This window comes from Mixophyes fleayi, chromosome 3 (assembly GCF_038048845.1).
Source record: "Mixophyes fleayi isolate aMixFle1 chromosome 3, aMixFle1.hap1, whole genome shotgun sequence".
NCBI lineage: Eukaryota > Metazoa > Chordata > Amphibia > Anura > Limnodynastidae > Mixophyes > Mixophyes fleayi.
Window position 1 is genome coordinate 186,236,970 of NC_134404.1, and position 27,104 is coordinate 186,264,073.

The window sequence follows — 27,104 nt, forward strand, 5'->3', positions numbered from 1 at the left end:
CTCGCCGATTTCCAGCGACTTGTACATCCCGCACTATGATACATTTACCCCCTGGTTGGAAAAAACCCATGACCCCGGCACTGTGAGACAGCAATGCTAGCCATTGTGACACTGTGCTGTCCATGGTCCCAAAATAATTTGTGACCCCAGTTTCTTCTAGCTGGAGCAATCTGGAAATAATCTTGTTACAAACTCCACTTGTCCAGAATAGCCCTTTGTGCAGTGTTCACTCAATAGTGAATTCTCAATGTAGCCCTTTCACCAGTGGCATAGCGATAACACTAGGAGCAGTTGCAACCGTTACTTGGCCTGTTGGCTTAGAGAGCCCAGACGCAGCCCTTGTATGCTGCACAAGCTCAGGCTTTCTACATAAGTCATGAAGGGGGCAGACAATAGACCATAGGCAGATTTCAGAGAGCACCTACAAAGGCAGGCAGCATGGCTGAAACATCCACTGATGATGAAGTGTATCCTGATTGTGGGTGGTGGGTATTATTAGTGGAATGTTCGATAGCCAAGTTTGTTTGAGAGTCTCGCGATGACACTCACCCTCTTGTGCCCCCTCTGCTTTCAGAAGAGCACAAAGGGTGGGTCTCGTCTGAGCATGCATAGTGATGTCCCCGGGGGGCTCAGGTGCATCACCCTTTACTGCCAGGCCCATAGCAGCTGCACCCTCTGCAGTGGTGGTCAGGCTCAGGGGCCTTTAGCCAAGTCACTACCATTCATTATATTAAGCTTTAAACTCTATGGGCTTGATTCATCAAGACACGAATTCTGAGTGCAACCCGCGTTTAGTGTTATAGGCACGTATGTAGGCTTTGCGTACTCCGAAATTCATCAAGGCACGGATCTCAAGATAGGTGTGCTGTTGAAAATGGGGACAGGTCTGCTGAGCTCTACTACACAAGACGCAGCGGGATGCGTCCAATACCTATGTGGATTATAAATTCGTCAAAGAGCACACAGGAATTTTTTACACTGAATTACAATCACCTGTTATTAACATAGGCATGAATGATAACAGTTTAAAAGAAACAAAGTAAAAGTTTCCTTTAAAAAAAATATTTTCCATGAAATGCATTTATTAAAATATTGTTAATGTCTACTGAGCATAAAATAAATTTTTACAGTTGCTTGTGATTGCAAACACATGTTATAGCATGCATGCAAGACTGTCATTACTACTGATCCGGACTTAGACCAGCCCTTAAGCTGGAGCAAGAGGTACGACAAAAAACCAAGTAACTTTGAGATGGCCAGAGTTGGATTGGGACATGGCTGCATGCGCCTTAGTTTGGCACACCCCTACTGTAAATTTATTACGGCAAAACACCCCTTCCCCGTCCAGTTCACTCCCCGAAATCACAGGCTGTAGTAAGTGTCCTTTGCGTTGAAAGACGCAGTGGACAAGGTTGCTTTCACAGCCGTATCTCCCGGTTTCGGGCATGCGCAAAGTGATTTTGCGGACAATATGCTCAAAATTGGCAGATATATGCCTTGCTGAATCATGCCCTATAAGTTCACAATTTTATGAAGGCGCAAAAACTGTGCAGCGTAAATGACGTTTTATGATATCATGCAACTATTTTTGTATCAGTTTTTACGCAGGATACAGGGATAGGATAGGGAGTGTTGATAAATAAACACAGGCTTTCATGTCCACATTTAGACAAAACAAATATCAAAAGTAGTACATTTGTATATATAAATATAAAAAATACATAAATGGTTAATTTCAATGCAGTAAAACATTGTTGCAGATGGTGCTATAAGTGTGACCTCTTTTGATTGTTACCAACTACTCCAAATATTTTCTTTAGTTTAAATGAAATACTGGAACATTTTTTTTACTGCTTGTGTCTGATGACTACTGCTACATGCTGATATAACAGTATACATTTGCTGCGCAAGTGTTTAACTACTTAACTTTTTGTCACCATAACAGTCCATCTCAGGGCCGTAACAAGGGCTGTGCGACAGGGGCGACCGCCCAGGGTGCAACGCTGAAGGGGGGCGCAATTTAGGAATATTTTAGGTTCATTTGGTTAAAATTGAGGGCTAGGGGAGCGGCATTTGTCTTTCTCGCCCCAAGCGCTAGAATTCTAAGTTACGGCTCTGGCCCATCTAATCTAGTTGGTACACTATATTTATTATGCTGCCATGGAATCCTGCTCTCTCACACTTTGTGCTACTATATAGTTTATTATGATGTAATACAATGTCGCCTGGCTTGTACTGTCTTGTGCCATCATACACAGCTATGTAGTTGGAGGAGGTGAGATCCAGTACTGTCAGACCTAGCAGTGGTTTGGAGACAGATCAACCAGCGGCACTGATCTTTCTATATGTACTCTGGTTATGGGAAGTGACTTTTGATTTTGAGGTTGTCCGGTTTATAGGCTTTTCTTCCACGAATATAAATGTGCGTATTAAAATTGTGCTCCTGCTTCAATATGTCATTGCATGATTTAAAACCACATTAGCTTACACCTCACATGCTGACTAATGTATTTTTGTCTATTGTTTCAAGAGGTAGGGGAAACCTGTACGAAGAGCACATATATATGATCCATTGAAGCAAGCTTAAAGTTTTCATTGTGATCTGGATAACTAACGGACTATTAAGGTTTGCAAATTGCCACATTTCTAAGTATATAAAAAGGTATCTGTTATTTTGTTCTTCTACGCTCTTGTTTACTTTATAAAATGTAAAAACAATAACTGTAAGGGGATAGCATATGAAATGTGAACCTGACACAATATAAAGTATGTTTCATGTTTTCAATAACTGCATGATATTACTTTTTTAAAAAATTCTAATTATTTTTAAACCAGATCTTCATAGCATCAGCATGTAACAGTGATCTAATGCTAGATTACACTACTAATACAAGGGATCTATCATCACTGAAGTACAAGGAAGACCTGGATGAAGCCTTCACTTCCCAACACCGATTGTATTAGCTTCCTTAATGCAGAATATGATTTCTACTTTGGGGAACACATTAAACACTTTGCTTCTGTGCCCAGAAAACAAGTAAAAAAAGTATTGCATTGTTGTATAAAAGATGTATAAATATACTTACTGTGAAGCTACAGAGAAGTCTGACGCACATTTCTTGGGGGGACTGTACCACAGGTTATTCCAACTTTTATTGCATTTTTATTTTACCTTTACGTCACTCAAAACTAAATGTTAAGATATTTTTAAGTGGCATTCTCCTTTAAGCTATTGATATTTTCAAATTATGAGACACTTATATGTACCATTGTCTCTATCATTGTTAAATTGTACAATGCACAGAATAATATGTAGAGAGACGTTTAGAACAGTACCTTGAAACCAGGCTTCCTGCCTCTCTTCTTTGGAATTTTTACAGTTGGCATGGACCCAGCTGATCCCGAGTAAAGGTTATGTACAGTCATTTTCAGAGGGTTGGAATGAAGTGGTGGTCTCCCCCTTTTCCTGCCAGGTATTCTTGGAGATTGCATCTCCACACTGTGATCTCTCAATACCAGTAAAGAATGATTCATGCACCAGAGAAGACCTGAAAAGGAAGAAAACAACCTGTTTGTTAATCATCAAATACAAGCTCCATAAGTTCACTATTTGTGAGACTTACATTGATGATATCAGCAACAATCTACAAAGCACTATAAATATAGCATCGTGTCAATGGTGCTTGGTTTACAGGATTTGAAGTGTCCCTGGTTTTTAATATTAACCAGATGACCAGTACTTTTGTCGGACCTATTTCTGAATAGCTATACCTATCTTGTATGTTGTATTAGTTAAAACATATTACAAATGACAGTTTAAGCAAGAGCATGGAGGATTCCACATGTAAAATTTATCTTACACTGGGGAAAACACAACATTTTCATGGGCATCATTTTATCCTATTGTAAAATGCCACATTCTTGACTTGCATATAATTTATATAATATACATACTATGCGTATTATATATCCTGCCCTAGTATAGTCTACAAGCTACAGTATACAATAAATATATTGTTGGAATGGATGGACTCTACAAGAGTCTGATGATCATTAATCATACAGCTGCTTTCTTTTTGGGACAGTATGTTTTGGTGCTGGCGGGTTTCCAGACTTGTGTAATCCCTATGTAAACAGGATTTAAATTAAATAGAACTGCATTATGATTAGGTTCATTGTGTATGTCATGCTGGAGAGGGAAAGCAAGACAGAGTCACTCAGTTATTAAGGGTTCAGGCCAACACAGAATGAATATCCCAGTGTCAGCTACTTGTGTTTTTACCAAACAGATTGAAATTAAAGTAAATAAATTGTGTCTTCCAATTTGCATATACAGGACTATGCAAACTTGTATGTGCTATATAAAAATCAACAACATTGTACACTATGGGCTAGATTTACTAAACTGATGGTTTGAAAAAGTGGAGATGTTGCCTATAGCAATCAATCAGATTCTAGGGCCTGATTCATTAAGGATCTTAACTTAAGAAACTTCTTATTTAAGTCTTCTGGACAAAACCATGTTACAATGCAAGGGGTGCAAATTAGTTTTCTGTTTTGCACATAAGTTAAATACTGCCTGTTTTTTCATGTAGCACACAAATATCAACTTTAAATTTCAGTGTACAATTAAGCTATCAAGTATTTGTGGTCTACATGAAAAAACAGTCAGTATTTAACTTATGTGCAATACAGAATACGAATTTGCACCCCTTGCATTGTAACATGGTTTTGTCCAGGAGACTGAAATAAGAAGTTTCTCAAGATCCTTAATGAATCAGGCCCCTAGTTATCATTTATTCAGTACATTCTACAAAATGATATCTAGAATCTGATTGGTTGCTATAGGTAACATCTCCACTTTTTCAAACCTGTAGTTTAGTAAATATACCCCTATGTCTGCATGGAGAGTCCCATGCACAGCGCTGCGGAATTAGTAGCGCTATATAAATCGCTGATGATGATGATACACAGTGTGATTCCACTTCCAGCAGCAACGTTTCCCTAGCAATTGTTTTCACATGATGGAAGATATTAAATATATTCAATTTAATGGACCTGCCATAAAAATAAAAACATAATTATCTCTTTAAAGTGATGTCCTTCTCTACCCATATTCTCTCTTACAACTGGTATGCATGTTTTTTAGTGATAGCTGTTCTTGTCTTTCCAAAACATGAATACAACTGGGTGTAACTGACTTGTATAAAACTATTTTCTTTTTACAACAAATATGTGGTGGTAATTTATTTTTATTACTGCTGTTTCCCCATGGAAACATTGTGTTGAATTCAAATATGCCTATTATGTTCAATAATATCCAACTGCTATTACATTACTGATATTTCAGCCTGGGTCCTGGCATGCAAGAAATGTTCCAGCATTTGTTCCCTGAATTTGCCTTTATCTTTTGTTGTGAATATATTTGCACATACCAAATATCACTTTTTTTATTCCTTTTAAGCGCAGTCCATTCACACGTGTAATGCATGCATGCAATCCACAACCTGCATCGCATGTGATTTTGAGCAAAATATTCAATAAACTATTCTGTGAAATATTTGCCTCATACCACATTTGAGTGCAAAATTTTGTACATTTTACTGATGGAAATTGGCCTTAAGTGTTCTTAGCCCTCATCCAGACCACACAGCATAATAAATGGTCCACTGCCATCCCAGCACTGTTCACAGACTATAACTTCTGTTATGTTCAAATGGGTTGGGTATGAAATTGCAACGATCTAAACACCGACAACACATACCCCGACATGATGACACCGAAGCTGTCATCCCCGAAAGACTGGTCATACAGACAGGGACATGCTGGGCTGGGGGGCAAGGGGTCATTTGCGGTCCCATGGAGAGCTATCTTGGGCTGGGTCACCTGCATTTTTATTTTCCTTTAAAATGTTTCTAATAGGCTGCAGAGTTGAATCTTGCCCCCTGGGCTAAAATTTGCCAGCCCTCCCTTGCATACCGACTGCTTGTAACAGAGACTTGAAAGAATTCCGATCGGTAAACATCCTGACGGCCGGCTACAATTACGTAACTTTGAAGGGCGACACAATTATTTGTGTTGTTAATCACAATGTCTCAATCATTTAGAAGCCACCCACAGAGGTAAATAAATAGTGACCAATACAAAATATAGCTGACAACACCGCTGTAGCTGTAATAGTAATATAGTAATATAGTAATAATATAGTATTATAATAAAAAGATTGAAATTTAAAAGAAAAAAAAATAGATTTCAGTCCTGCTCCATATAAATAGGAAACTTATTCATACTTTGCTCAGCAGTTGTTTGGTAATACAAAACAAGTGTTAGAATTTTTTATACAGCTTGGCTGCCGTTCTATTTTATTTTAGCTCTTTTGTTTAGGGAATACTCCAGCTATGGCCTGAATTTAAAGCACCACTAAAATATTTGGAACCATGAAACTCCAGTGTTCAGCGTTAACCTGATATTCCACTGCAGCTCTGACAAAAAGAAAAATATTACCTCCAAGATTATTACAGACAACTGAAGACCCTCACACATCTGTAGGGCAGTGATCTGATGTAGGTCAAAAAGCTAAGGCTATGTTAGCTACGGTGACAGTACTGGTCCTATTCCTGCTTGTGAATCATTCAATACACACAGCGTATTTCTACAGGGCAAGCCTGTCTAGCTGTCAGTCGCTGTCAGCCTGTTTAGTTACAGAAGCACTTCCTTTATTACATGACAACCAGTTGCAGAGGAGTGAAAGAGAATATAGTAAATTTAATGGGCCTGATGCCGAGTTGCTTGCAAATTGGGCGGAATTTACGCTAAAACAATGAGCGTGCAAAAAAATAGTAACTACGGCCATGTACGGAGTTGAGCGGATCTTAAGATCTGTTTGAATTAGCATATACGCATAAATGTGTGTGTATCAGTAAAGCACAATGATATACTATTAAGGGGCTATATTTAATAAAGTTCTGTGGTGTCAATAATTATGCATCATTGCAAATTGCAGTGATGCATATTTAAACACCGCTGAAATTCACCATGCTGGAGCCGCTCTAGGAGCCCCGGCAAAGTCCCCCTCCTCCACAAACTGTTTTTACTATTTACCGGCAGTTTTGCGTTGCCAGTGAATGGAGGAAGTTCAATGCTAATGGGCATAACAGTTACATGGGTGAGGGCAGGGCCATCTATTTCATTGGGCACGATGGGCAGGTGCCCGGGGGCCCCACGGTCAAGGGGGCCCCATAGGCAGGGCTCTTAATTAGAATAAATAATCCTGCAAAAGAAAAAACCTGCAAAAAAACCCTTCAAGGGTCACTGAGCAAGTACATCTATCTATCTCTATCTCTATAGATCTATATCTATATCTGTATATCTATATATGTAGGGGCCCCGGTGCACTGCTTTGCCTGGGGGCCCATAATGTTGTTAAGATGGCCCTGGGTGAGGGATCCAGTGAAGCTGGAGAGGCTTCAGCTGGTTTCCATAGAACATTACATGTAAGGTGGCATTACCTTGATGTGAAAAGCAAAGCTTTTCAAAGCTTAATGAATTGGACAACTACATATTAATATATGGGGTCTGTGTTGAGAAACCTTAACTGGCTTATGGCAGGAGAAATATGTGATTTCTCCTGCATTGAACTCTTCATAAATTACGCAATGGGCATTTTACAAAGAAAACTGCTGTTTTGACCATTTTTATGACTGATCGCATCTTAATAAATAGACCGCTAAGTGTATTATCATGCTGTTGAAACGCCAGTGATCATCATAATCATTCTGATGATGAAGACTGGTTTTAACTCATTCACCGCTGAAGCTTTTCTTTTGGCAATTTTTGGGCTGGTTACATTCCAACATCAATATCAACAATTTGTTTATGCTATACTCACACAAATGATATATTCTTTTTCAGAAGACTTAGGGATATATTTACTAAACTGTGGGATTGAAAAGTGGGGATGTTGCCTATAGCTACCAATCAGATTCTAGTTGTCATTTATTTAGTACATTCTACAAAATGACAGCTAGAATCTGATTGGTTGCTATAGGCAACATCTCCCCTTTTTCAAACCCACAGTTTAGTAAATATACCCCTCAGAATTTTCAGAAAACACCATTCATTTGCTTATACCTCCTGACATGGCAAAGAAAATCTACCCAAAATGTTTGCAAGAAATGTGCTCAGACAAGTCAGTGAGTGTCAGCAACTGGAGCCCCTTTAGAGGGGTTAGGGGTGTGCTGGTGAAAAGGTAAAAATCCTCCCGGCCTCCTTTAATGCCTGGAACTGACTGAGGAGATGGATTGTGGTCAAACCAGATCTCCAGCCCTGGGCTGTAGGAGGTCTGTCCCCTCTCATTCATCCTAAGGTTACTGCTTCAGGGGGTTCTCCCAGAGATCCTCAAATCATATCATCCTGGAACTGACTCCTGGGCTTGACGGAAGCTGATCGATGGTCCTTTGGACAACCAGGGATGCCTTTCCCTCCTAGCACCCAGGTGAGCAGTTTCAGTGATGGAAGTAGCAAAAGTGTAATACAGCACTTTACATTATGTCAGTAAGGGCTAAATGATGGGAACTGATCCTAATGGATCCTGACAAGATCACTATACATGGGGCTGTCACCTACAGCCTGTCTCTGGTGGAGAAGAAGGGGGGACTTTCTCCAGTCCCTAGGGCACATTTCTAGTGACTGGGATTTGTTTAGCCCTACATAACATCCAAGGGATGTTGATAGTTCCTGATGAGCAGCATTTCAAGTTTTCCTATTCCTAAAATGCTGTAGTTGCAAACTATTAAAAAAATAAAAATCTAAATCTAAATAACACATCAACTGCTAAATCATCATATAGGTTTCTACTTACGTTCCCATGGCAATCAAGTGCTTTAACTTCACAATTGTGATTTGTAAGCTGAGCACTCTCAGGAAAACGTGCTTCTTACTGCCTCTGATAAGAAGCTGTTCACGTATGTGCGATGCATGCATCCCACAATCTCCACTGAGCATCCTTCACATTGCATTTGCGTGCACATACGCCATATGAAAGATGCATGGTATTATGCACATTTGCAACTAGATGCACGTGTACTATAAGTACAAGTGCATTTGCTCTTTTATAGTTACTAACTTTTCAATATCTGCACAAAGTTATTGTTCACTTTGCACCTCAACCTGTTGTTGTTGTTGTTTTAATTCTGCTTATCACTGTTCAAAATCAAACATCTTGTACAGCCTGTGTCATCAGTGCAGGGCATATATGTCATCACAGTTCATTTTCTATTGATCTTTTATTAAATGGTAATATGCAAAGCTGATTCTTCACTTTAGAAACCACAAAAGAGCCATTACTGAGAGGTGAGCTACAGTTGAAGCCACATATATGAATAATGCTTTTAATTCATTTAAATCACATTAAATTAATTAACGGTTTTGGGTATCACCATTTCTATGTGTGACTAAACCTAAAAAGCAGCTCTGAGACATGAAACCATTTTTCATTTTATCGGAAAACCTGCCCAGTTTACAATAAAGGCAAAACACCACAGGGAGTGGATAATCAATCATGAAAATGAGCCATACTCAATATGTCTCAGCTGTCTTCTGCGATCTGAAAGTGGCACTGCAAAGAGACAGACAAGTTCTTATACAAGATCAATGCCCACCACTTTAACATTCTATAAAGGGAATTTTATCAGAGTGGAGAAAGGAGAAAGTGGAGGTAAATTGTCTTTAAATGGTGTTAGATTAACTCCGCATTCTAGGTAAATAGGGTGGTGTTTTATATAGAAGTTTTGTACCTAATGAAAATACAAGTTGATATTGTAAAGTGATCGCCAAAATAATTTATCTTTCTAAAGTATCATCATCTACACAGATGTGAACAGAGATGCAGTAGGTGATATTCTAGGAATTTTGGACAAATAATGTGGCATGTAATCTCCTAAATTCTTCATGCCTGATGTCTGCTTTGTTTGTTTACAGTCATTCTTTTAGACTTAACCAATAAAGTGTTGTTCAAAAATTGACTCTCACCTCTGTACTTAATCTTTTAAATCAAAATCCAGACAATTATGACTTGGGTGTTTTTATATTCTAAATCATTGCTATTAATTGTTTAATTAATTTATCAATTGATAATACTGTTAACCGATTTACTTTGAACATTTTCCCAACTATGCAAATCATGAATAATTCATCAATTATCACATATATTAACATTAAGCCACCCCTCTCACTCTGACTATTGGAGGGTTTTATATTTGCACTTTTTCAATGCAAACTGTTGAAATATTCCCAAGACGAGTTCAGGGAGGACAAAAACCTCCCGTGGAGCATAAGGGCTTCCATAGTTTCCCCCCCTTCAAAAAAATATAGAGAGAGAGAGAGAGAGAGAGAAAGAGCTGCTGCGCATGCACAGCAGCTCCATTTCGGCGATTCTGAATCGTACAGCAGCCGCGGCGCTATCAAAGAAGCGTCCATGGCAGTGCTGTATTGTACTACAATACAGCACCGCCGCGGATGCTTCTTTGACAGCGCCGCGGCTGCTGTACAGTACCGTTCGTTCGTGGAGGGGAGGGGGTCTCTGGAGAGCCAGAAACCCCCCCTGTGTGCGCCCCTGTCTTGAAGGGGTTGTAATCTGTGAAAAGAGCAGTGACTCAGGCTGGTGCTTATGCTGTCAAGACACACAAGCCTGATGGAGAGTGAGATAAAGAAGGAGGGGATGTCAGTTAGGAGAATTGGAGAGGAGGAGGGGGGAGTAAACAACAAGATCAGGAGGAGGGGCATCTGTGACAGAGAAGATTACGGCTAGGTACACACTGAAGAATTTTCCGCCCGACGTGTTTTCTACAACGACTTTACCTTCGAATGAAGGTCCAATCGCTCGGACGATTAATGCGTACACACTAGTCACGTTTTAAACAATTAACAAAAGAACGACCGTCCGGGCAGAGACTTTTCACAGCCATATTGTCGTGAGCAAAGATTACAATTTTGTACACACTGAGACGACGTATGAGGTCCATGTAACGATATACACAAGAAATTTAAATAAAGGGCAGAGCATGTTCAATAGTAACCACCCCAAACCTCATAAAAAAGTGAAGGTAACACGTTTTCTTCATACATTCATTAGCATGTGTACAGTGTATGTTCATTCGTAACCGCACAAACAATTTTTTTTACTACTATGGATGCTGTTGAAGAACAACAAGCAACTGCTCTTTTTCTGCTCGCTATGGCAAGAAGACTGCAAGTACAGACCCGAAGGGAAAGAAGGAGAAAGTAGATCTTGTTGGACCAAAGAGTGATTCAAGAGGAGAGACACATTCTCTCATATGTCCCTGCTGCAGGAGATACGGGACAACAACCCCGATGACTTCAGGAATTTCCTGGAATGAATGAACCCACATTCCAGGAACTGCTCCAACTAGTCATCCCCATTATCCAGAAGGAGGACGCCCATTTAAGGAGACCCATATCTGCAGAGCAGAGACTGGTTCCTACCCTTAGATTTCTGGCAACAGGAAGGTCACTGGCAGATCTGAAATACTGCACAAGCAATTTCACCGCAAGCTCTGGGTTTGATAATACCTGAGACCTGTGATGCTATCATTGAAGTTCTCCATGAATAGTATATGAAGCTTGGTAAACATAAATAGTCTTCTTTAGATATAAACTTATAATTTTATTAACATACATAAAATTTACAATATACATTAAATAAAGTAAACCACTAAATGCAGCAAAATAAACAGTTTATAGTTGTTCATATTGCAACACTTCGCTATTATCCATTTGTGATAAACTTCCACTGAACTGTTGCATGTTTGAGCTGCGTATAGGGGTAGAAGTCAGGAATGGTTTTGGCATTAAATATTGTCCTCCCATACTACTATGCTCCATCTGTGTAAGCCAAAATGTGTACGATGGTGTCTACCTGTGATTTGCTGGCGTTATAACTGTATCCGGGAACAAATCTTCTTTGATAGCCCTACACATCAGCTCATACACCAAATGCTCCATTTTCACTTGTATCGGGCTACTAGCACTTTTCATTTTGCTTGCTAGCATTGCTCCAAGTAGATTAAAGGTGTGTTGTGCATGTTTTTTGGCATCAGACTGTTCGCGCATTCCACCATCTTTATAATTAGCGCATCACTTTGATCAACGTCACGGAGCCTTTTTTTCTTCCTCTTCTGTTGCATTTGTGGTGGAATTGCAACCTCATGTACATCCCGGCTGTCGACTGTCATCTGGCTTCCCTATACAATAGTTGTACCCATCTCATCTTAGTCAGCAAATTCCAACATGAGTTCTTGTGACAGGACAGCTGGCTGAGTATTGAAAAAACTGAGAAAACAAAAATAGTACAATAATAAATACATGGAATTAAAATCTTTCACACATCTTCATGTTTTAGGTCCTTTATGTTTTAGGTCCGGCAATGCTAGAACAATGGCAAGTTATTATGGAAGAATTTGAGAGGCAATGGAATTTTCCTAACTGTGGCTGTGCCATTGATGGGAAACATGTCCGAATTATGCCTCCATCCAAAAGTGGATCTTTTTATTATAATTACAAAGTATTTTTCAGCATCATTCTAATGGCCATAGTGGATGCGAACTATAAATTCTTATTTGTGAACATTGGTAAAATGGGAAAGTGTCTGATGGTGGTGCATTGGAGCAGACTCCATTCATGCAAAACTAAAAAACTATGAACTTAATATTCCAACTGGAAGTAATACAAAATATGGACTAAATGCTATGCTTGTGGCTGATGAAGCATATGCATTGCACAACAATGTATTGAAACCATATCTACAACGCAATCTGTCTACAGAAAGGCGGATATTTCATTATTTATTTAATTATGCTTGGAATTTTCAGTAACAGATTCAGAGTTTTTCATTCTGCTATTAATCTACGTTTGGACAAGATAAACAAAGTGGTGATGGCCTGTTGTGTTCTGCATAACTTTCTAAGACTTACAACCCCCTCTATATGCAGTTCACAAACGTATGTGGACAACAAAGTAGAGGAAAACACTCCTAGAGTCGGGCCACCTTAGAAATGCAAGTGCTAGTGCAAAATTACACAGGGAGCTGTGCCATGGCAGAATAAGTTTGTGTAACAATTTTTTATAAGCATGTTATGTGTGCAAACTTTATTGTTATGTATTTCTACTTTAATAAACCTGTTACACAGCAACTGCAAAATTTACTTTACTTGCAGTTCCACTTGGAGCTCATCTGCTTGGACCACATCAGTAAGAGAACTACTGTCCGTATCCAGACTGCAGGTGAACTGCCGGTAATATCATTTTCACGGATGAAGTGCAGAAGGTCAAAGTACCAGAGCTTTGGCACATAAGCATTATCTGCACCTGTCCCAGATTTTTTAGAGGTCTCAACCTTAGATCTTTCTTGTATACAGTCTGAAGGTTGTGTATTTTCCTCTTTGCCCATTCCACATTTGCTCCAGGGTAATGTGGCGGCAGGCATGCTTTCACAAGTTCTTGTATAGCCACATTACGTAACATTCGGTTACAATATTCCTTTGATTCTATCTTCCACAAACAGGGGTTCGCCCTATAAGTCTCAATGAAATCCTTCATGAGCTCCACATTGCAGTCATATGACATTTTCAGGTTCTCTTTAAAAATAAAAATAAAGAGTCATTTTAAGCTTTTGTCCACTGATGATATCAAAGAAACTGTACAATATATTGCAATATTTTTACCAAATATTTTCACTACTATTTTAGCCAATTTGTGTATCATAAATAATACTAATAAGTATAAAAAACTATTTTGAATATACACATATTAATATTCACAAATTATATATTTATGCAGTTGTTACGATAAGCACAAGAAAACATTTATAATCCTTCCATAAACAACTTACCTTGTATGGCAATGGATGTAAGGTGTAAAACGCTCGTAGTATCCTTTCGTATTTCTTGGACCACTAGACATTAAATATATTGATATATTCGCCAAACACGAGGTTATTATACACGAATGACCTTCACCCACAATCCTCTATTCTGTACAGTTACCACCACTGATTGGCCCACAACTGAAATGAAACACCCATGTCTGAGTGTATAAAATTACCGAGGGGCCTGTCAGGCGCCAAGGGACATTGAGATGGGGAAGGAGCAGGTGTCGATGGAGGTGCAAGAAGAGGAGACAAAAATTGTAGAAATAGTGGTGGGGGATGTAGAAATACGATTAACGGGCGCTTGAAAAGAGCAAAGGCAATGAGTCCGAGAGAGGTGGAGATGATGGTAAAAGTACTGGACCGGTACGACTACGACTGCCAAAAGAGAAAATATAGAAGAGTTAAAACCAGAAAGGAACTAATAATGCAGAAATTACTAAAACAAAAAAAGGAGAAACTTGGGAAAAAAATAAATTTCAAGTGCAGAAGTTTTGGTCAAATCTAAAAAATAAAAAACAACGGAGACTGATGCGAATCCGTAGAAACATTAAAAAAAGTGAGTTTGACATGTTGTGCAGCTGTTTGAAGGACTTGTTAGTGAATTTGAAGATGAATGACTGACAATACTATATAGTATATTGAAAATATTGTTTTATTTCCAGAAAGAAGAATGCACAATGACATATACGTGTAGGTAACGAAAATTTGAAAGCTAAACACGTACTTGTTAAAGCAGAAAAAATAGATACTGAATTAGAAGAAAAAAAGACGTATTAAAAGAAGGTATTTGAAGTCACATGTAGGGGCTGTAAAATGTGGTAAAATGGTGCCTGTTTGACAGAACCTATGGAGGTAAAGGGCACCTTTGCAGAGATGCAACAAGAGGGACCACAACATAAACATATTACAAACAGTGTACAAGGTGAGCAAATGGGACTTTACTTGGTGTTGGAAAAGAACTTAACTTTATTAAAGATATAGGGCTAGATTTACTAAGCTGCGGGTTTGAAAAAGTGGGGATGTTGCCTATAGCAACCAATCAGATTCTAGCTGTCATTTTGTAGAAGGTACTAAATAAATGAAAGCTAGAATCTGATTGGTTGCTATAGGCAACATCCCCACTTTTTCAAACCCGCAGCTTAGTAAATCTAGCCCATAGAAGTTAAATGTTAAACGTATTTTTTTCCGTTTCCTGTAGATACCATCATCATATTGGACAAAACTTCTGAGGGAGAAAAGAATGTTGGTAGTCCTCTGTGGTCAAGAAGGTGGGAAAGCTTGACAAATAATTTAAAGAATTAAGGGCAAACATCAGTGAAAAAAATGGAAAAAAAATTAAAAAAAAACCTAGAAAAAACTTCATTGAGATGTTTCAGTTTTTTCAGAAGGTCATGCCACAAAGCACTAGCCACTTTCACCATTAAAAACTCCATTGTTATATTGCTAATATAAATATGTTGAAACTTTTTATTTTTCAGCTGTCAACTGTCAATTTTTTCTACAGAATTTAACAATAACTGTTGGATTTATAATGTGTGGTTTATTCTGTGTATTTTACAAATATATGCATTAACAAGTAAATAAAGATTTGATTATAAAACATGTTGAATGCACATATAAAGGATTACAGACACAGGTGCAAGATGCATTAACATTTACACAGATGTACTATTATGCAAGCAGACATATATAAAATACACATTCATACACATCTATAGGAAACACAAAACAAGTTATATACAAAAATGTATATAATTATGCAGGCAGACAAATGTAATACACATATTTTGCATTGTTATTAATGTTTATTGCGTGCACAATAAAGGGAAAAACCGCTATAATTAAGGAGGCAGACACAAGCAATACACATATAAATGAAACATTGTTATTTTTTTATAACACTACACTGACAAAGGTTTATAATTAAGCTGGCAGGCATACACTGTATGCATTAATGCAATAGACACCTATTGCTTTACCGCTAGAAGCACCTAATTACCAAATGAGTGACATACGAACACCGCACCACGTGAGAGAGGTACAGACATCAGAAATTAACATACACACGCCCCCAAAGGAGTCGCAGCTCGAGGAACTATCGGCAGTTGCTCGTGGATCGATCGGAAAGTTATACAAACTACATGATCGTTAGGTGGATTGGTCAGAAAATATTAAATGGTGCTACCAACCAAACGAGCCAACAATCGACACTTTGGAACGATTTTCGACCATCGAATCACTATACACACTAAGCCGACTTCCGACTGTCGTATGTCGGCTGATTTTCCCAATTATTAGATGAAAATGCTCCAGTGTGCCTTAGAAAGAGAAAAGTGCAAGAAAAACAGAGAGAGGGATCAAGAGACAGAGAGGACAGCGTGGGACCTAGGGGCGGCAGTGGAGTGGGCGCAGGGCGGCAGCTGCAATGGGCAAGTTGAGATATTGTTGAAAAAAATATATCCACACCATTGAGCTAGCCAGTGCTAGAGAAGGAGGTGTACTGCCTAACCTGTGCAACTCAACACTACACACAGTGACAGGGGATAACATTTCTCAAGTTGATATTACACAATCAATAGATTTGCACTTGCAATCCTCTGTTCTAAATTACACCTTCAACTAACTCTAACATATCGGGCATATTCAATTGTTTGAATTCCCCGCGGCGTTAAAACGATTACCGTTATTACGGTAATAGTATGCCAGATTTCAGCTCACAGCTCCCTGAGCTACGAGTTGAAATCCAGCGACAAAAGTACTGTAATACCGGAATTTATTTCCACCGAGCTGTATATAGTTATGGTCAGGGAGAGACATATTAAATTAAAACTGAATATCTTGTATGTAGCAGACATAAGAATAGCTCCATAACATTTCCATTTGCACGAGAAGACTCTCCCTTCAACAGAGGTGTAAGGAGCTTATGCCCTTAAGCTTTATGGTGATAATCTACTGTCCACTAAATAAATAGAAGATGTTCAATCTTCATGGGAGCTCTTATGTCTATGCCATACTTGACAACATTCAGGAACCTGGTACCGGGTGTGGACTTATAAATCGTTTTAGGCTCCACCCCCTTTGCTCAATGCCGCGATTCATGGCACAATACAGCAGGGGCAGGCCCAGGAAGACATGATTTGCTGTGAAAAGTATCATTATAACCCTGCCACACCTATCTCACAAGGGAAGTCGGCTTGATGCGGTAATGAGCACTGCTCTCTTGGGAATCAAGAAATTTGGGAGTCTCCCAGACATATAGGGAGAGCAGGCTACCATGGTCTGTGTCTGGGTGTGTGTATGTATTTACAGCTGAACAGTTCTCACTTGCTTCATTAAAAGTGAAATGAACAAGTTAAGCTGTTCTGGTCTTCTTTCATGAAGCAGCAGGGAGTTCAGTTAACTCTACTTCTTTCTAGCAGCAGCCATTGTGATTTGTGATAAATGGACATCAAGAGGTCGTTTATTGAAAGGATTATTCATATTTCTTTGTAGGCACTGCTGGAGGTCACATTTTCTAAGAAAATTAAATACAATTTATTCTAATGTCTTAAATGAAACAAGATGTAAATAACAAAACTTACAAGACAGACTAGAAGCAAACTTCTTAGAGCAAAGCTATGCTCAAGATATTTTAATATACATAACTTTACTATATAAAAACGTGTTTGTCTTTTTCCAATTGTATTGAAAAATACAGTGTTTTGCAATTATATTCCCCATTAGGTTTTCGACTAGTTATTTTTCATATAGGTGTTACCTTCCATACTGCTGCCCATGACGAGCCTGTGACTAACATCTCTCTAAAGATAGCAATAAACCAAAGAGGAAGAAAAGCATCAGAACAAAACATTTACTATGATCAAAGTTAAGCAAGACTTTCAAAAGAAATCCACTGTTCAATTATATTTAATTGTACCCAGCATTTTTAAGAAATGTGTTTTGATGGTACTTCTACTTTGAAGTTTACAGAGCAGAGAAGAGACATGATAGACAAATGCGAATTGCTAAAATATTTCACACACATACTTCAGGCAAATTAACTGGCATCACTTGCCACTGTTATTATCTGTCTGATTTCTTATCATTGGTACCTTAGGCCAGATAGATGGGGGCATTCATAAATTGTGTGTGTTAATGAAATCATTCTCAGATCTGCCACTTATGTGCATTAAATTTGTAATCCTGGCTGCACAGAGAATTTTCATTCCCTGATCTGTCTGCGGATTGTAGGAAAAGGTGGAGGAGTCATTAGGGGCGGTGCTTAGTCAAGGGAGGGACCGAAAACAGGACCAAAATTGTAACTGACCTTTTATGTCACAAAGTACACAACAAAGAAAAAAATGCAATCTATTTATAGAGCAATTGGATTCATATTTTTTTTATATATACCTTGTGTTAGTTTTAGCTTTGGTTCTAGCTTTTAGTTTTAGCTTTGGTTAAATGATCTCACTGGAGCTTTTTAGCAGCCTTGATTACATAGTGATAATGTAATACTTCTGCTGAAAAAGGACTCTGTTTGCCACAAACACTCTGCTTCACTTTGTTATCTCCCTATGCAAGTCAAACTTCTTATCAAACAAAGAAATAGAAACCCTAACTGTAGCCACACAATACATGCAGGGCCGGACTGGCCATCGGGCATTTCTGGCAAATTCCAGAAGGGCCGATGGCTAGTTGGGCCGGTCCAGCGGGGCAGGATGGTCGTCCGAGCAGCGCAGCTCACTGCGCGCTGCTCGGCGGACAGTGTCAATGTGAAGTGCGGCCATGTGATTTTAATCACATGGGACGGCACCTGTCACGTGGTGCGCGTCCCATGTGATTACTGGCCGCACTTCACATTGACACTGCCCGCCGAGCAGCGAGGTGACAAGGTGTGTCTCTGACTGGGAGGGGGGGGGCTGGCTGTCGCTGTCACTGTGTCTGACTGGGGGGGGGGCTGGCTGTCACTGTGCCTGACTGGGGGGGCTGGATGTCACTGTCACTGACTGGGGGGGCTGGCTGTCACTGTGTCTGACTGGGGGGGCTGGCTGTCACTGTCACTGTGTCTGACTGGGGGTGGCTGACTGTCACTGTGTCTGACTGGGGGGGAAATATATTTTGAGTAAATGGGTATATTGTTAATTTAATGTTGGGGCTGGTTGAAGGGAAATAGTTGTGGGGACTGGAGGGAGGCCTAATTATAAAACGAGAGTTGGAGTTTTCTAAATCTCATGTACCCCATTTTTTTCAGAATTGGGCATCCAATATTCCAGGATAAAGACAAGAAAGAACTGAGCTAAAGAAACCAGCTGCTACAAGTGGTGAAAGTGACCAAGACAGGTAGGAGAGAGCAGGACAGTCTGCCAACTGTCCTGAATCTGGTGGGGCAGTCCTGAATTTGGGTGACTGTCTCACTTAGTCAGGATTTGGTTTGACTGCAAGGACAGTTGGGAGGTATGTCCCGCTTCACACTGTACTGCTTGTGAAGGCAGAGCTGTGTGCTTCTAACAGTAGTGCACACAGTATTGTCTGTGTATTTTTCTAAAATGATAACCATGTTATATAATAGGGGCCCTGCTGTCTTAAATACCTCGGGCCCCCTTAGCCTTAATGCAGCATGTTAGGGGAAGGGAACTGATAGCTGCTCTCAGTTCCCGGACAGGACACAGCCTGCAGAGGAAGCCGAGGAGCTACAAGTATCACAAGATTTGGTAATCTCGTGAGACAAAGAGCTTCGCTGCTACTCTACAGGAAGTTCCCACCCTTATGGATGTCAGCAGCACCAGAAGCATCCCCAGTGAACTGGGGATGGCGTGATGTGGCTGGGAGGGCGTGATAAATGTAATGTTTTATTATAATATATGTATCAATGCCACATGTTGGCCACACCCACAACACAATGTGGTCATGCCCTTTTCGGCGCCGCCGCTATGCGGCGGCACGCGGTTTTCTTTTATGAGGTGGGCCTGTGTACTTTAAATGCCAGGGCTGATTTTTAGTCCCAGTCCGGCCCTGAATACATGTATGTGAATATATTAGAAATACACTGTAATTATATTCTTCTTCTATGCATCTTTAATGCCTTTTGTAGAGGTTCTTATTTTAAAATAAAAACAAAGCAGCTTTGTGATAATATATATATATATATATATATATATATATATATATATATATTTATTAATTTATTTATACACACACACTTACTCAGTGGCCGCTGCCCTTTGCCCATAGGACAGTCTGAATTATTCATGGCATGGATTCACCAAGGTGCTGAAAACATTCTGTAGAGATTATGGTCCATGTTGACATAACAGTTGATGCAGATTTGTCGGTTACACGTTACGGTGCAAATCTCTTGTTGCATCACATTCCAAAGGTGCTCTATTGGATTGAGATGTGGTGACTGTGGAGGCCACTGGAGTACACTGAACCAATTGTCATGTTCACGTAAACAACTAGTGATGACTTGTGATTTGTGACATGGTGCATTATTGTGCTGGAAGTAGCCATTAGAAGATGGGTAAACTGTGTCCATAAAGATATGCACATGGTCAACAATACTAAGGAAGGCTGTGGCATTTTAACAATGATCAGTCGGAATTAAGGAGCTTAATATGTTCCAAGAAAATATCCCACACACCATTACACTGACACCCCCGGGCTGGTGCCTTCGACACAAGGCAGGATGGATCCATGCAGTGGCGCATGCAGGGGGGGTTTCTGGGTCTCCAGAAACCCCCCCCCCCCTCTGCTAAAAAGGGCCCTACAAGTGCCCTTCTGTAGTATACAGCAGCCGCGGCGCTGTCTAAGAAGCGTCCGCGGCGGTGCTGTATTGTATACAGCACCGCCGCGGACGCTTCTTTGACAGCGCCACGGCTGCTGTATACTACAGTGCAGCCAAAACGGCGATGCCGCGCATGCGCGGCAGGTCTCTAGTTTGTTTGTTTTTTCCCGGGGGCGGAGGAAACCCCCCCTGACAAATCCTCCGTGCGCCCCTGCCATGGATTCTTGTTTTTTAGGCCAAATTCTGACCCTACCATCTGCATTTTGCAGCAGAAAAAGAGATTTGTCAGACCAGGTGATGTTTTTCCAATCTTAAGAGGTCCAGTTTTGGCGAGCCTGTACCCACTGTAGCCTCGGTTTCCTGTCTCATTAACAAGGCATTTTTCCCAAAAGAATTGACGTTCGCTGGTATTTTTTGTTTTGTGCACCATCCTCTGTAAACTCTAGAGACTGTTATGCATGACAATCCCAGCATTTCTTGCTCATTCTGGTGTTTGGTCTGAACAACATCTGAACCACTTCATGTCTGCATGCTTTTATGCAATCAGTCGCTGTCACAATGATTGGTTGATTAGACTTTTGCATTAATGAGCAGGTGCACAGGTGTACCCAATAAAGCAGCTATAATATACAGATATAGCAATAGATAGATACATAGATAGATAGATAGATAGATAGATGACAGAGAGTAAGAGCAATTATTGCATTGATTAAATTAATAATATTAAGAGATGACAATAAAGCAATAATTTTCTTAATGACCTTCTGGGAATTGTAAAAATATACCCAATTATATAGTTTTCTCTGTCTGTTAAAAATGAAATTTAATGTGCTATGGATATAGCCTTTTGTTATATGTGATTTTGTACAATTCCCAGAACACTGATGAACCAAAAAAAGTATTAATGAACAAATAAAATTAGAACTAGCTTAAAATAAGGAAACTAAAATATTTTGTAAAACGGATTAAAAATGATCGCTCTCTATTCTTAAAATGCTTACACACATATCATGCTTACTACTCACCTTGTCTTAAGGAGAGCTGTACCTTATATTAATGCATACAGTCTTGGATTTAAACATGAACATATTGAAAGGCACAACATCTTTCTGGGTGTGAAGTGAATCGTGCTATATTCCTAACAGCACTAAGGAAAAGTGACAAAACTTGCAAGTTGGTGTGTTAACCAATTTAATTGCATGTTAAGTGAGCACACAAACCAAATTAATAAATAACAATGTAAGGTCTAGTGGTCTAACAGAAACATAATTAGCACAGCTTTAAATAACCTGCTTCTATAAGTCCCAGGAAATCAATATGCCTAACTTCCAAATTGATGTGGTTAGAATCTAATGTATACTGATGAGCTCTTGAGGAAAATTCTTTCAGCTTCAGTGCTTGCTCCTCCTCTTAAATATAAGTACATGATAGCAGACAGAACCTGTATTTCCTTTTATAGTAACAGATTTAAATATATTTTGTTGTGTCTCAGTGTATAACCCTTCTTTGTTTAGACATGTTGTCACTTTAATTACAATTTATATACTTGCTTTAAGCAGCCTAAATTTTTTGTGCATTGTGCACTCACCAAACACAAAATAATTCTTCCTTTGTGCTTGTAAAAAATGCTTTTGTCTCTCTTTTGTAAATAATAACCCTTACCAAACATGAAATGGCTGATTTGAAATGTTTGCCAATAGTTATCCCATGAAAGGAGAATATTATGTCAGGGACATAAAATCTGTATTTTTGAAAGGCTGTAGATGCAGTGCTTGTCATTATAACCTTATTCTTGTAGTATTTCTATAGTGGTATATGCCCACCATCCAAAAGCATGAAAACAGAAAGCAAGATCCTTTAAAATAAATAACATGATCGAGGGCCTGTCCCTCAGCACACCAGTCATGCATTTCACTTATAATTGTGCCCCATTTAGATACACTACCGTTAGTGCTGAACAATCCAACGTGGTATTCTCACTTCTGTCTCAGCCTGCGCCAATTATGCAAATGAGCATTCCGCCAGCTGTACATATGGGCTTGAGTATTTCGTGAACATTAACAGGATTATCAGAAATAGATCTTTATAGCAGTTTTTTTGCACTTGGAAGCAAGAGGTGACAATTATAAACAAAGTAAACGTCATGTCACATGGTGTCTTGGTTTTTTGTTTCAAAATAATGGGATCCCCAGCTGTAGTTTACATCGGCCTATGGCATTAATGGCCATCATAATATGTACAGTGAGTGGAAGTATCCAAAGAAAGCATGTATTCTATTCAGAAATAAACAAAATGAACCCATATACTGATCCATTATAGGAATTGTGATTTTACTCACAAATAAGGTGTATGTTTAATTTACACTTTTATAAAGCTTCCACAAAGACTATGGGCCAGATTCATGTTCAGATGCAACCTGAATGCAACTTGCCTTTCAAAGACAAGCAGGAAGTAGAGCGTAGTTCTGACCATAATCAAATCCAAGCGGATCTTAAGATACATTTGAATTTGAATCTGGGTGTAAGTACATTCTGCCTAAAGTTTACTTGTCGTATGTTAACTGACAGAACGCAGTGCAAAATAGTCCAATCAGAATGCATGCCAAAAAAAGTATTCTATAAAATAAATTAACAACCCATAGTACTATAATGATTAATAAAAATTAATATTTTATTTTTTTTTACAAAAAATACATAAATCAGGATGTTCTTAATGTGTACTGTACATACAAAGTGTTTTTATATTGTTTTTCTTGCATTCTTTGTCATCTACAGGCATGCATACATGTAGTTTTTAATATAAAGATGATGATGTTACAGTCATCACTATCAGTCGACACTGTAGCTGGTGTAAATTACATGGCTTAAAAAAATGTACTTTAGAGAAACCCAGGACTTGAATCGACCAAACCTGCACAGTATTGTTCTAGGCAGGCCGTACTGTACATTGCCTCCCAATGTACATTACTCCACTGCTCCTTTCTTCTGCTCTTTAAGTCATAGGTAGTTGTGTCATTTGCATTCAGACATGAATTGCATGCAATTGCGTTTGTTGGCATAAAGTCCGTTTCTAAACATGCGCAGAGCAATTTCACGCAAGAGACGGCAGATAAGGGACTTATGTGTGAACATGAATCAGCAAGGCCATCTTAACAGCATTATCGGCCCTCAGACAAAGCAGTGCACCGGGGCCCCTACCTACACAACCACTCACAGGAATAAAAATGTAAATTATTGATAAAATTAAGCTTACATTTATTGTTACCTGCAACAAAATCAATGTTTAAACATTAAAAAAAATGCTTTGCTCCCATTCTGTCTCCCCTATTTCTGACTGTGCTCTCCATTCTGCTGCTATTTGCCCCCTTTCATGTCTCCCCTGTGTCACACTCTGTGCCCTCCATTATGCTGCTATTTGCTCCACGTCACTTACCTTTCTATCACCATCTTCTCTTCTGTTTTCTTCTTTTCTGTTTTCTCGTCTTCTTTCTTTCTTGCTTGTCCATCACGGCTCCTCTCAGTGCGCTCCTCATTGAAAATGTTGGGCGTGATGACGTCACACCTGACATTCAGTTCAAGTGCAGCAGGGAGGAGGGAAGAGGCATGGATCAGGATCGCTGCCGCAAACAAATATGATTTTTACTTTTTTTTCTGTCTTCCGGGCCCTGCCTCTGGTACCCCCTATGCCCATGGGCCCCCTGGGCAATTGCCCAGCGTGCCCTTTCAAAAAGACAGCACTGTGAATCAGGCCCTATATGTATGATTAAAACAATGTACTGTCTGATACTATCATAGATTACTTGTAATAAAAACACTTTCATCCTCTATGCGTCCAATAGTTACTTCTGTCCACCACTGTAGTCTTGATGGACTTGCAGTTGGCTGGGTAGGATAAGGGCTTTCTTTTGGCGTTGTATTCAACAAGCAAATGACAATTCATTTGTATACAAAGTGCCTTGAAAAAGTATTCAGCCCTCATTTGTTCACACTAAAGAATCTCAGAGTCTTACATTTAAGTATTTTGAAATAAAGCTTTTATTGATTGAATTACACATTCAAATTCAGAGTCCTTACAAAAAAAGAGAATAGTAAACCAGAAAAAGTCATAAAACTGACTTGGTCAGGTTATTATTATTTTTTGTCAATGAGCGGCAAGTTTGAGGTCTTGCTTCAGATTTGCAATGGGAATAAAGTCAGGAGTCTGGATGGGCCATCCAAGCACATCTATTTTATTCCTCTTAAGCCACCAGTGCTGCTCGTGCAGTGTGCTTTGAATCACCATCCTATTGAAAGACAACTTTCAAACGCAGGTTGAAAACAAACATAATGTGTGACTTTTGAGTTAATGTTTTGTACCTGTGCAAATTTCAGGTTGATATTGCAATAATTTTTTAAATATTAGTAATTTGTGGAAAGGATTTTGAATATTTATTTTGATTTAAAATGGTACCCAATAATTTGTGGATCAGTGCCAAAAATAGTATTTAAACAAATTTCAAAAATGTGTTGGGGACTGAATATCTTTTCAAGGCACTGTATCTGTTTTGGTGTATTGGGTCTTTTAACATTAACCGTGAAAAAAACATTGTGCATTAAATATATATAAAAAAGAATCAAACAAAACATAATTAAATTGAGGATTACCACAATTCTATTGCTATCTGTTCCACTCCTGTGTTGACCATAAACATGGGTTGCCATGGCAACTTAGGGTGGATTACCATGATCCACTCTTTGCAAATATATTGCATGCCACCAATAAATAATACAGTATAAGTAATAATTGATCATATTTCTTGTTATTATTTTGAACAGGCCTCAATTTCCGATGTATTGCATTTTTAAATAATTAATTTTCATAGAACAATAGAGTAACAAAAATAAAAAAATATTTTTCATTAAAAACTGAGCCAATTCAAATTAGATCCAGTATGATAAAGTTGAAGAACTCCTGTGTTAAAGGAATACATGATGCAAAGCACGCCATGAATTTCAGCTAATGTTTTGCACATAAATCTCAAGTTTCAATTCACGCAAGTTGGCACTATGCCTTGTACTCATTAGTAAATTTACCAGCTAAATACAGGGTCTATTAAAGGAAACACTGCCAGTATATACAAATATTAATCACATGTCTGCTGCAGTTACACAGTACTGTACTCTTTAAAACATCAGTATAAAAATGGTCTATGTGATATTACTTTACTACACTGTAAATCATTTGTTGCTATGGAGAAAAGCATTTAAGTTTCATGCCATTTTTAGTACAGATAAGAGAAAGGACCACACAGATCTCTTGTCAAAAGAACTCCTGAATCATCCAAAAAAAAGTCATGGAATTAAATGGGGTTGGGTACATAATAGCAATGCCGACACTACATACCCCGACACGATGACACCGAAGCTCTCATTGGCGTCAGAGTGGTAAGACCAACTGTTTGAAATGGAGACTTCAAACAAATCCAACCGATGAAGATCCCAGCACACTATAATGACGTCACATTGAAGGACCACACTATCATTCATGCTAAGGTGGTAATTTAAGGAGGCGCCGGTTGTACAATGTTCTTTAGAAAGCCTTGTACATTGTACAGCCAGCGCCTCCTACCCTAACAGCAGTAATGATAGTGTGGTGTGCTCTTGAAATTGACGTCATTGTAGTGTGCCGGTATCTTCAACGGTCGGAATTGTTTGAAGTCTCTATTTCAAGCAGTCGGTCTTACCACTCTGTCGCCAATGAGAGCTTTGGTGTCTGTCAACATGTCAGGGTATGTAGTTTATATCGTCATTTTAATGACTACCACCGATTAAATGCACTGTCCTGCAATGTTCAAGACAGTGCTATCTCAAGATCATTAAAAAGTAACACAGTTAGTACTGTAATTAAAGCTAGCACATGTGATGAACTAGTCAATTCAATTGTTTTTGGCCTGAAATTGCCAACAAATGGGCTCAAAAGGTTAAATTGTTGAACAATTGTTAAGATTGGGCATGATATTGATCAGAAACTCTGCTTCCCGAGACCAGATCACCCTGTTATGCCATTGTGACCCATTCAATAGGTCCATATCAATCATATGAATTACCATATCTGTGGCAACTTCACCATCAATGTGTGAGACCAAGCTGATTACAAATCTGGGTGTTTAGTTGCACCTACTGACCAATTCATAGCATATATGGTCATGTTATATATTTCAAGGTAATAGTACTAATACTTGAAACATTGAGATTACATTAAAAAATAATGCTGAAAATGGAGCATAGGTCTGGCTCGATAATTTTAACAAAACCAACGTAACGTTGCTTACTGTGTGATCCTGTCCTAAGCAATCAAAATCTCATATGGGCAGAACTGATCCAGTAGGATGAAACCAGGTGACCAATGAAACCCATT

The 27,104-nt window shown here is 39.0% G+C and overlaps 1 protein-coding gene across 4 annotated transcripts in view; it reads right to left on the bottom strand.

The window, feature by feature from the left end:
- Nucleotides 1-27,104, bottom strand: part of SCML4 (Scm polycomb group protein like 4) — an 81,792-nt gene that overhangs the window by 27,531 nt on the left and 27,157 nt on the right. For 3 of the 4 annotated variants that reach the window (XM_075202874.1, XM_075202875.1, XM_075202877.1), the window contains exon 2: nt 3,337-3,548. In XM_075202874.1, coding sequence (XP_075058975.1) covers nt 3,337-3,548 — 212 coding nt within the window. Of the gene's footprint in view, nt 1-3,336; nt 3,549-11,935; nt 12,418-27,104 lie in introns of those variants that run through there. The other variant, XM_075202876.1, reaches the window with a different exon arrangement.